The sequence below is a fragment of the Eurytemora carolleeae genome, unplaced genomic scaffold (genome assembly GCF_000591075.1).
Source record: "Eurytemora carolleeae unplaced genomic scaffold, Eaff_2.0 scaffold563, whole genome shotgun sequence".
Classification (NCBI taxonomy): domain Eukaryota; kingdom Metazoa; phylum Arthropoda; class Copepoda; order Calanoida; family Temoridae; genus Eurytemora; species Eurytemora carolleeae.
In genome coordinates this window covers 115,926-128,285 of record NW_019396453.1, presented here as the reverse complement: position 1 = coordinate 128,285, position 12,360 = coordinate 115,926, and the positions used below count along the sequence as shown (strand labels likewise).

General features: G+C 31.8%; 1 protein-coding gene across 2 annotated transcripts in view; it reads left to right on the top strand.

Moving 5' to 3' along the window:
• Positions 1-307: 307 nt before the first annotated feature.
• Positions 308-12,360, top strand: part of LOC111703564 (uncharacterized) — a 37,070-nt gene continuing 25,017 nt past the window's right edge. For both annotated transcript variants that reach the window (XM_023475544.1, XM_023475543.1), the window contains exons 1-2: positions 308-473; positions 2,774-2,888. In XM_023475544.1, coding sequence (XP_023331312.1) covers positions 416-473; positions 2,774-2,888 — 173 coding nt within the window. In that variant the 5' untranslated portion in view covers positions 308-415. The remainder of the gene's footprint in view (positions 474-2,773; positions 2,889-12,360) is intronic.

Genomic DNA, 12,360 nt, shown 5'->3' with positions numbered 1-12,360 from the left:
CAGAGATTCCAGCTTGGACAATTTTCATAAAGTGTCCAATAGGTTTAAGTGCAATTGGAATTGGGAAGGAAGGCGAAAGGGAGAGTGTTACATTCGACACTTCTACACATCGTTGACGTCTCATACATAGACATAGATAAGACAATAGACATAGCCATAGACAAAGATGTGTATTCACATACATAGTTATATTCTTTATAAAACATGTGTATATTATACAATATACACAAATATAGGTAAATATAATTTATCTATTCGTATAAACATAGAATAAAAAATTGCTTATTTAATAAAATTTCTATTATTTTATTTGCAGAAAAGATGGGACCTGGCTTATGATTTGAGCAGAAGAAGATATGTATGGAGCGTGAATTAAGTGAAGCTGCATTAATAATGAGTTAAACTAATGTGCTAAATGTACACAACCAAGATGAGACGAGATATATCGTCAATACCTCCTTCTATGCATTCAGGAACATTCCCATTTAACTCAAGCTTAATACACAGAGGCGCAATTGCAGCATTTTTTAGAAGGGGGGGGGGGGAGATATTTTTATAGGTGTGAAAATGTGTTTAAAAAATGATTCTTTGAATTTCAATATTTTTTGGTCATACTTCTTTGTACTATACAAGCCATTTAAAAATCTTGTTTTAGTTTTAAATCCGATTTCGGACAATTTATTTTAAGTTTTAATATTTCCATCAAATTGTTTTTTTCTTTTTCTGATCTTTGTGTAATAGTTTAAATATGCAACTCATCTGAATACTCAACAAAATCCGGCTTTTTGATTGATTTCAGGATCTATCTATCAATCACTTTGTATCAATTCTGTTTTTGCCTTTTTGTCTGTGTATCAATCTATCTGTTTGTCTGTGTATCTATCTACCTGTTTGCCTGTGTATCAATCTATCTGTTTGTCTGTGTATCTATTTACCTGTTTGCCTGTGTATCTGTCTCTCTGTTTGTCTGTCTATCTATCTGTCTGCTTTCTGTCTATCTATCTATCTGTTTGTCTGTCTATCTATCTATCTGTTTGTCTGTCTATCTATCTATCTTTTTGTCTGTCTATCTATCTATCTGTTTGTCTGTCTGTCTATCTATCTGTTTGTCTATCTATCTATCTATCTGTTTGTCTGTCTATCTATCTATCTGTTTGTCTATCTATCTATCTGTCTGTTTGTCTATCTATCTATCTATCTATCTGTTTGTCTATCTATCTATCTATCTGTTTGTCTGTCTATCTATCTATCTATCTGTTTTTCTGTCTATATACGGAATACAAAATACAAGTACAATTGTTAAATATTTCCAAAGAAAATTATAAATTTATCAGAATACAGAAAAGAGTTGATTAAATTTCTTAAAAGTTTCTTTTCTAGATCAAATCAGTCGTAATTTTAAGTTCCCGTATATCTTTAGAGTAACCTGTTCGATTAAAACCTCTATATGAGTAACATATTCGATTAAAACCTCTATATGAGTAACATGTTCGATTAAAACCTCTATATGAGTAACATATTTGATTAAAGCCTCTATATGAGTTACATGTTTGATTAAAACCTCTATCTGAGTAACATTTTCGATTAAAACCTCTGTATGAGTAACATGTTTGATTAAAACCTCTATATGAGTAACATGTTTGATTAAAACCTCTATATGAGTAACATGTTCAAGTTAAACCTCTATATGAGTAACATGTTCGATTAAAACCTCTATATGAGTAACATGTTTGATTAAAACCTCTATATGAGTAACATGTTTGATTAAACCCTCTATATGAGTAACATGTTTGATTAAGACCTCTATATGATTAACATGTTCGATTGAAACCTCTATATGAGTAACATGTTCGATTAAAACCTCTATATGAGTAACATGTTCGATTAAAACCTCTATATGAGTAACATGTTTGATTAAGACCTCTATATGATTAACATGTTCGATTGAAACCTCTATATGAGTAACATGTTCGATTAAAACCTCTATATGAGTAACATGTTCGATTAAAACCTCTATATGAGTAACTTGTTTGATTAAAACCTCTATATGAGTAACATGTTTATGTATACATCTATCTGTATATTTGTTTGTCTATCTACTTTATATGCTTATCTGTTTGTCTATACATCTATCTATTTATTTGTTTGTCTATACATCTATCTGTATATCTGTTTGTCTATCTATCTATATGTTTATCTGTTTGTCTATACATCTATCTATAAATTTGTTTGTCTATCTATCTATATGTTTATATGCCTCTGTGGCATGTTGTATAAATTATCAGAAATTGGCCTGCAGATTAGAAACTGACAAATATTTTCATTTCTTGTGATTTTTAAACTTTCAATTTCACACAATTTGACGTAGGTGGCTCACAGGGCTCACAGGCAACCAGACAATTTAGGCCAAATTTGATATTTCATAATATTTGTAAGTAATCCTATTTATTTTCCAATTATTATTATTATCTATATATATATAGATAAAGTAGTAATCTGTGTCTGTTTGTTTCCTAGATGTCCTATCATAACTCAAAAACCCCTTGACCGATTTGCCTCAAATTTTGATTGGGCAATTTGGGAGAACCACGAGATTGTTTTCAATTTTGTTTTGAGATTCTAAGTTGAGTGTGTCGACTTTTATAAAAAATAGCTAAAAGCGTAATTTTAAACTAAGCGCGGGTAAACGGCGGGATTAGCTATGCGTATCCTAGAAAACGCTGGGTTCCCAAGCTAGTAATAGATATAATCATTTAATGTGGATGGGATGTAGGAGAGGGAGGTGAAGGATGTGAAGTGGTAGAAGGAGGAGAAGGTGGAGAAGGTGGAATATGTAATTGTCAAGTTTATCTAGATCCATTCCCAGCACCAGGCACATTTTCTTGGAGGTAAGGGAGCTTTTTATTATTTTTTTTTAGACGTAAAATTATTTTAGGAGTTTGGAAGTTTAGAAGGTTGGGTTTTAAGGAGTTGAGGTGTTTAGAAAATAAAGCTTTTAGGAGTTTAAAATTTTAGATTATGGAGTGTAGAGGTTTAAGGTTGAGTTAGATGTTTAAAGAGCTGCATGCCAGATTTACAACGGTACCCTTTACTGCATGGGCACCTATAATCTTAAACATGTTAAATACTTTGATTCAATTCCATATCTCGTCTGCAGATTCACAATGGTACCCTTTACACCGTTATCAACATGAGCACCTATCTTAAACATGTTAAATACTTTGATTCAATTCCATCTCTCGTCTGCCGAAATCCAAAAAATCATTTAAACAGAGAGATTACTGTTAAAAATTAATTATGAACTACAGAAAACGAGAATATATATAATACTTGACACCGTACTCAACAGTCACTGCATACAGCTTTGCAAATGGAGGAAATCTTGAAATTACGTCTAGAGTCTCTTTAAGGAGTTTTATTACTACTATTTTTCTATCTTTCTGTCTGCCTAGAATTGAATGTTACTACTATTTTATTTTGTCAGAATAAATTTAGAAACTGGTTTTATCAAGTAATTAATTTCTCCATTCATTTTATCTAACCTGTGTGTTAATTTTCAAGTATTTTGTTATTAAGGGGGGTAGGGGGTATTATATAAATAAATACTTTTAAATTTTAGAGTGTTACATATATAACTATAATTTCTATAAGAAAATTGTTGCAGTTAAATCTACAATATAGAAATATTAAAAATGGTTTTTTTACATTTCGTTAATAACATTTGCAAGATTTAGAATGTTCTGATTTAACAACTACTTGTAATTGTAGATACAGCCTTGTAACATAATTCGCAAATCACATAATATTTAATATTTCCATGATTTAGTCTGGAACTAAAATAAGCTTTTATCCAAACTGGTTCTGCTGTTCTGCTAATTATATATTCAGAATAAATAAATAATTTGACTCCCCCTTCCTTGATAACACCTCTGAGTTGGAATAAGAAGAAGCAAAACATTTATAAGTGTGTGGGAAAAACCTTGATAACAAGAAAATTTCGATATTTTGAAAATTTATGAATTTGAACTTACACTTTTCCTTTTAGTTTCTTCAAACTTGAATTAAAGGGACCCTTTAATTGAAGTCGTAATTTTAAGTTACCGTCCATTTTTAGAGTAACATGTTCGATTAAACCCTCTATCTAAGTAACTTGTTTGATTAAAACCTCTATCTGAGTAACTTGTTTGATTAAAACCTTTATCTGAGTAACTTGTTTTATTAAAACCTCTATCTGAGTAACATAATCGATAAAAAAACCTCTATATGAGTAACATGTTCGGTTAAAACCTCTTTCTGAGTAACATGTTTGATTAAAACCTCTTTATGATTAACATGTTCGATTAAAACCTCTTTATGAGTAACATGTTTAATTAAACCCTCTGTATGAGTAACATGTTCGATTAAAACCTCTATATGAGTAACATGTTCGATAAAAACCTCTATCTGAGTAACATGTTTGATAAAAACCTCTATATGAATAACATGTTCGATTAAAACCTCTATCTGAGTAACTTGTTTGATTAAAACCTCTATCTGAGTAACATGTTCGAATAAAAACTCTATATGAGTAACATATTCGATTAAAAACTCTATATGAGTAACATGTTCGATTGAAACCTTTATCTGAGTAACTTGTTTGATTAAAACCTCTATCTGAGTAACTTGTTCGATTAAAACCTCTATCTGAGTAACATGTTCGATAAAAAACCTCTATATTAGTAACATGTTCGGTTAAAACCTCTTTCTGAGTAACATGTTTGATTAAAACCTCTATATGAGTAACATGTTCGATTTAAACCTCTATATGAGTAATTTGTTCGATAAAAACCTCTATATGAGTAACATGTTCGATTAAAACCTTAATCTAAGTAACTTGTTTCATAAAAACCTCTATCTGAGTAATTTGTTTGATTAAAACCTCTATCTGAGTAACTTGTTTGATTAAAACCTCTATCTGAGTAACTTGTTCGATTAAAACCTCCATCTGAGTAACATGTTCGATAAAAAACCTCTATATGAGTAATATGTTCGATTAAAACCTCTATATGAGTAACATGTTTGATTAAAACCTCTGTATGAGTAACATGTTCGATTAAAACCTCGATATGAGTAAAATTTTGATTAAAACCTCTATCGGAGTAACATGTTTGATTAAAACCTCTATATGAGTAACATGTTCGATTAAAACCTCTATATGAGTAACATTTTGATTAAAACCTCTATCTGAGTAACATGTTCGATTAAAACCTCTATATGAGTAACATATTTGATTAAAGCCTCTATATGAGTAACATGTTCGATTAAAACCTCTATATGAGTAACATTTTGATTAAAACCTCTATCTGAGTAACATGTTTGATTAAAACCTCTATATGAGTAACATGTTCGATTAAACCTCTATATGAGTAACATGTTTGATTAAAACCTCTATATGAGTAACATGTTTAATTAAAACCTCTATATGAGTAACATGTTTGATAAAAGCCTCTATATGAGTAACATGTTCGATGAAAACCTCTATCTGAGTAACAATGAGGAAGATATCGTCGTTTTTATATCTTGAAATATGTTGAATTTCCATGTCTTTAAAGCTTAATAAACGCAAGTCACATTAAAAGAGAACCCTCAATTGAAAATCAGACAAGGGTTATAAGGGTACTGTTGTGTTCAATCAAAATAAAATAACGTCAGCATTTCCTTTATGGAAAACACAAACTTCAATTATCGTAATTATTACTGTATTAAAGTGTCTAACACTTCAAGTTTCTGCTACAAGGTTTCACCGGAAGTGGATTGGCCGGAAACCCTTGAATGTTCATAATTCAAGCATTGCCTGGGGAAAACGAACCTAAGGGGGGGGAGTGTTAGTTTAGATTTACTAGATTTGTCATATTAATAGAAACGTGTTAACATTAGAGAGAGAAAAATAAACTTATTTATAACCTTATAAGCCTAATTTAAAAATGGCAAAACTGTTTAGTTTTATATTTGTTTTATGAGAAGTCAAATTTTTAAATATCTTATTTCATGTTAAATCAACTTCCTTCTTGTATAGACTTAAAATGAACAGCTGAAAAAAAATAATTCATTTTTATAGCCCCATGTTACCCTAAGGGAACCAAGGGGTTTCTATCTATCTATCTATCTATCCATCTATCCAACTACCCATCTATCCAACTACCTATCTATCTATCTATCTATCTATCTATCTATCTATCTATCTATCTATCTATCTATCTATCTATCTATCTATCTATCTATCTATCTATCATCTATCTATCTATCTATCTATCTATCTATCTATCTATCTATCTATCTATCTATCTATCTATCTATCTATCTATCTATCTATCTATCTATCTATCATCTATCTATCTGTCTTTCTATCTAACCTATCTATCTATCTGATCCATCCTAGGATTCGTATATTTAAATGTCCCTCACATGAAATGTGACAAATCTCCTCTATATTTTCAACCTTCAGGAAATTAGGTTTGAATTGCTCAGTAAATCACAGGGATGAATATTTCTCAATATTTTTTTGTGTGATTTATTTTTTATCTATTAGTAATTTATGTACTCATTGATATATAATTCAATACAAATATTAGAAATAGCTATCAAAGGCCTAAAACATAAACGAAATGATATAAATCACTAAAATGCTTTATGAGGGCAGAATGAACTGTCAAATTCCACGTGAAACTATGTAAAGGAACTGAGTTCTTGTAACAAATCCACATTTGCTAATCCCAATATCTTTACATTCCACTGAAATTAACCATAGATATTTCAAACTATGAATTATGTTATATAAAGTAACCTTAGTTTGAAATATCAAAGGTTTACTTCATCAGGTTGCAAAGATATAAGGCTTAGAAATGTTGAGTTTGTGGCAAAAACTCAACTCCTTTAAGTTATATTTAAATCTTTCATGTTTTTAATCAAACTCCTTCCATGAAAGACCTCTTGAGAGACTTGAGAAGACACAAAAATTTCCAGTATATAACCAATAAAATTAGCTTTTCCATACTTAAAATCAAAACTTCGAGAAGCTGTTTGACCGTCTCCTTCTGTATAAAGGGGAGTGTGAATTATCAATCTTTTTGATAGGCATCAAGAAATAACTGCTCTTCAATGAGAGCACATTAATAAAATCTCTAAAACATAGGAATTGAGGCTTTGCCACAAACTAACATTTTATAAATCTTTGCAACCGACAGGTTGAACACTTTCAAACTTAAATTGATTTATCTAGTAGAATTCATAGTTTGAATTGGATTGCGAATATAAGGGATAAGGAAATCAATGTTTGTGGCAAAGACTCAATTTCTTTAGCGTATTACTGTATTTCTGTTTTTAAATCCCGTAATATATGGGTAAAAGAACTGAATACTTGCCTTAAATAATAATTTTCTAATTCTTATATCTTTTCAACCTGATGTCGTAGACCTTTGATATTGCAAAGATATCATACACGTGGAGTTTGAGGCGAGTAGTTCCCGAGCAACTTATTTTTTAAAAGTTAAATATTTACAAGTTTCAAAAAGTTAAATTTCCTTTTGTTCCCTAAAAGTAGTACAAAACACACAATACCTAGATTTAATAATAAGTTTTAAATTTTCATGCAAATATTAAGGTGCAGTATTTTAAGCAGTTCTTTTGTTAAACTAGCTTTGTTCAAGATAAACAAAGGATATTTGTATTTTAAACACTGTGTTACAAATATGATTGTTATTAGTTTAGATGCATTGCAATATTCACTTTCTTACATATTTATTGATAACTGTCTGATCTTAAACTTGTTCGCCAAGAACTAAACTTTAACACTGTCTTTTTTGTTAATTAAAAGGTGAACTTTTTGTAGAATCATAAAAGAGTAAAAATAGTAAAAGAAAAAAACATAAGATTTAAATTAGATTTTTTAGTTTTCTACGTTCTTTATCACTCAAGGGCGTATAAAGCATTTTTGGTTTAATCTAATTTTTTGCCCCCCCCCCCTCTCCCTCCCATACTACTGGTGCGATGGGGAGGGGTAAGAGATGTGCATTTTCTAGAATATAATTAGGCCCCCCTTTATTTTTGTATTTTCTTCAAAAAGAATTTTTACTGAATCGATAACCACACTTGTTTCCTAGACTGAAGGAAGAGGTTAAGTTTGTGTAATAATACTGGTGAGACTTTGTAACCTCGTAGCTCCTCTAGTCTTGATTTTATGCAAAAAGTTAAACGTATTTAAATATAACGTGAGTGTAGACTTGTTTCTTTCTTTTCACACAAGTCTACGTGATTAAATACATACTATACAGCGTCAAGCCACTATTTGACATCTAAGAAAATGTCGTCATCTTTATTACTGAGGGCTTCACACGATTATACGTGAATTTTGATAAAACATTAAATTTGGAATTCTGGATTGTAAAATTCTCATTGAAATTTATTTAATGAATAAGTAAATCCCACAAAATTTGAGATTGGTTTTGAATTACGAAATTCCATGTGGGGATAGAGGGATCAGTGAACCGATTGTTGTTGTTGTCTTTATTTCTTTTTATTATGAAATGTTGCTAAGAACTTTAATGGTTATAACTGATAGTAATATATTCACATATTGCAAGCTACCACTGTATGTAATCGAGTTATGGCATTCTCATCTTATTCCCATTTTTGTAAAAGCTGTAGAAATCGCAATAGAAATCTTTTTATTTTTTTTCATTCATTTCGAAACAATTACTTGCTGAGAAATATCAGAATAGGCTCTAAACCTTGGAATAAAAGTACATCTTATCAAGAGCAGTAAACGTCTAAATCTAAGATTGCGGAATGAAATCTAATGTTCTATATTATTATCTAGTCACACATATGCTAAGGTTCCAGGGGTTGTATTTTGACGGGGTTTGCAGCTGACATCTGTGAACAACCGCGGAAAGAAGACGGTGTGAAGCTAGGGGTGGGTTGGAGGCCATGGTCATCTTTTTCATTTAAAAAATTATTTATTTAAGCGTAAAAACTGTCGCATTGCATGAATCTACAAAATTATTAAAGTGGATATATCAAGCTTAGTTATAAATAACCTTAAATCTAAAAAAGGGGCATTCCCAATTCACAACGGTACCCTTTAAACCTGCACCTGATCAAGGATGACAGAACTTTCTTGATTAATCTAAAATGTAAGAAACGCTTGTACTTGTTGAATACTTTGTTTACAAAGTTGTTTTATATTTATGAGATATTAATATTTAATATCTAGAATTCGAATTTTTAAAAACTGCGTACTGCGTAGGACAAGGAATATTTTATATTTTGTTTCCAGAAATAAAGTTGACTCCATCCGCGTGAGTTCACACAGTAAGTTAGTGTACGCTTCAATTTGTACATATTGCATTTTAGAGATATTTCTCTTCTCAATAATCATTCCAAGGATTAAAGGGTACCGTTGTGAATAGGGTATGTCCCTCTTAAGGTCACATGAAATTACGCTTACTGTCACCAGAAATTCTAGCCCCTCCACCTCTTTATCCTTTCCCTTTCATGAATACCCAAATCCGCGCTCTCCACCAACCCCCCTTGGCCCTCAACTTAGCCCCTCCCATTGGTCCTCCCCTTATCCCTCCCCTTGGCCCTCCCCTTGGCTATCCCATNGTAATCTGTCTATCATTCAGCTTATGGGTGTCTATATGCCTATCTGTCAATCAGTTTATTTCTGTCTATCTGTCTTTCTCTCGGTAGTCCTATTCATCCTTCTCCCTCCTTGGTCCTCCCCTTATTCCTCCCCTTGGCCCTCCCCTTGGCTATCCCCTTGGCCCTCCCCTTGACTATCTCCTTGGTCCTCCCCTTATTCCTCCCCTTGGCCCTCCCCTTGGCTATCCCCTTGGCCCTCCCCTTGGCTATCTCCTTGGCCCTGGTATGAAGTGGAACTTAAGGATGTCCCTGGACCCACCGCACTCAATTTTCTTTTACCCGTTAAACATTCAATTATCAAAAAACGTTGCGTATAATCTTTTTACCCGCATATACAACCAATTAAGCTTTTTGCCTGAACCTGGCCCGAGCTAGCTAGAATTATGCAAAGATACAAATACTGTATTATTTATTCATACAAATATTAAAATTTCTCTTCTACATACGGAACCAAAATGTGCTCCCGCTCATTCAAAAATCATCTGATTATAAAATAAGAGTTGAGGAGAGTAATCATGGTTTCTTTAACATATGAAATAAGGTTGTCTAAACCATGAAATAGCATAATGTAAGGCAGTCACTATCATCTGGTTTAAAGTCCTATTAAGTACTTTACTATTACACTACATCTATGCGGTAAAACGCATGATTTATGGGATGAAGGGGGGGGGAGTCACTTCCCTCCTCTATATCAGCTACACTAAAAACAATATCCTTCCCTTTTTAAAAGAACCCCTTTTGAACGAATTAAACCTATTCCTGTTTCCTTCCTATATCCTATCAGCAGCAATATGTATTCTTTTTAGTTTTAAATTACCTCAGTAGCTTTGCAGTTTTATACAGTGAGACACATAAAAATTGCATGTGTGGTATAGGAATACGACATCAAAGACTCAAAAATATTCCAAAAAAACACGAATCACAGCAATTGTACAGTGTCAATAAACCCATTTCACTAAATACGTTTATTTTCAAGCTTTTGGTAAAATTGCTAGATTGAAATTTCCCTGGAGTCTGGAGACTGCATTTTAATATAAGGGAAAGCTATAGTTCCTCGAAGTGACTTGAACGTTAACAAGAACAGTATCGTTGTCGATATTACGGACCAACACTACAGCTCAGCATGACAAGACCGTAGCATGGTTGGAAGAAAGAGAAATGAACGCGCCTAAATGAAAGTATCGTATAATTGGCCTACTTCTGCTCAATAACTAATTAAGCATATATAGTTAATTGGCATATTACCCAATCTCGGTAAATGTAATTTAATCTCAATTCCTTGAAATCATCACGCACAGCATATACCTCTAATAATCTATACCCTTCACCACAATGTGAAACCCAAATACCCCCTCCCCTCCCCTATACTACTTACAGGTTATAATCCCCATTTATGGACCCCCCCTCTTATCCTAGCATCCTAATCCCACTTTCCCTGATTCCCTAAATCTCTTGAACTATTTATATTGATTGGTTAAATATATAATTTCATTTTAGTCCTAACCCCGAATCCAAAATCCAGTTCAAACTGTATCTTTAAGATTAAAATCCTCACCCCTTCATCCAGCTTCTTCTTGAATAAAAATAAATAAATTAGAAAGTCCATTAGCATTGATGACTTAGCCATGAGGTATCGGCGCTAGAGTTACGTCATCAATCTTGGAAACTGTTTTTATTTCCATTTAAATATCTAGCTTTCTTTTATTTATTTTATCATCTTTATTTCAATTAAAGAGTTCTTTTTCAATATCTAGCTTCATTTTAATCTATAATTCTTCAACATTATTTTCATTAGTTTCATTTCAATATGTAGCTTTATTTCAAACTGTAGTCCTTTAACAATCTTCTTATTAATTTCATTTCAATATCTAGCTAATTCTTTCACACTATATATCTTTAAGATTCTGCTGAACAGTTTCAATTCAAATTTTAAACATTTTAGTTTTAAAACAGTTTTTTTCATTTGTTAAATTAAATATCTATCTTTCTTTAGCATTCTTCTTTTCAGTTCTATTTCAATATAAAGTTTGTTTTTAAGTTGTAATCATTTTGACTTCTCAATACTCCCTCCCTTCACATGTCTTTTCTTTTTTTTCGTCCCTTTATCTCATTATTCTGACCTCCTTGTTCCTAGGTTTCCTACTCCCTCCCTTCACATGTCTTTTCGTCCCTTTATCTCATTATTCTGACCCCCTTGTTCCTAGGTTTTCGACTCCCTCCCTTGACCCCTCCCCCTCTTCTTATTTTGATACCCTAGGCTTCAATGCCGGATTCTCTACAATATTTCTACCTTCAATATTTGAACATATTAAATTTTGTGTAAAAACTAGAGTCCAGGGGAGCCTGTTTTGTTAGCATAATGAGGGCAAAGATTGGTCATTCATGTTCATTCATCTTGTTTGGTTCAGATTCAGGATGATTGTGAATAAATATAGTTATTTTATATCTTTTGAAAGCATTGAACAAAACCTGGCGTGTTCTAACTTGAACAAATGTGTTTACAAATAAATAAAATAGTTTTCTCACACTAACAGAGATCTCTTCACAACAATACTCATCAATCATTTATTACTTTCAAACATATTTTCATTTTTCTATATTTTGAAAAGCTGACAAAGTACTTTAGAATTGTTCACTGGTTTAGAAATACATTAAATGTCAACATTTCTTAACCAACAT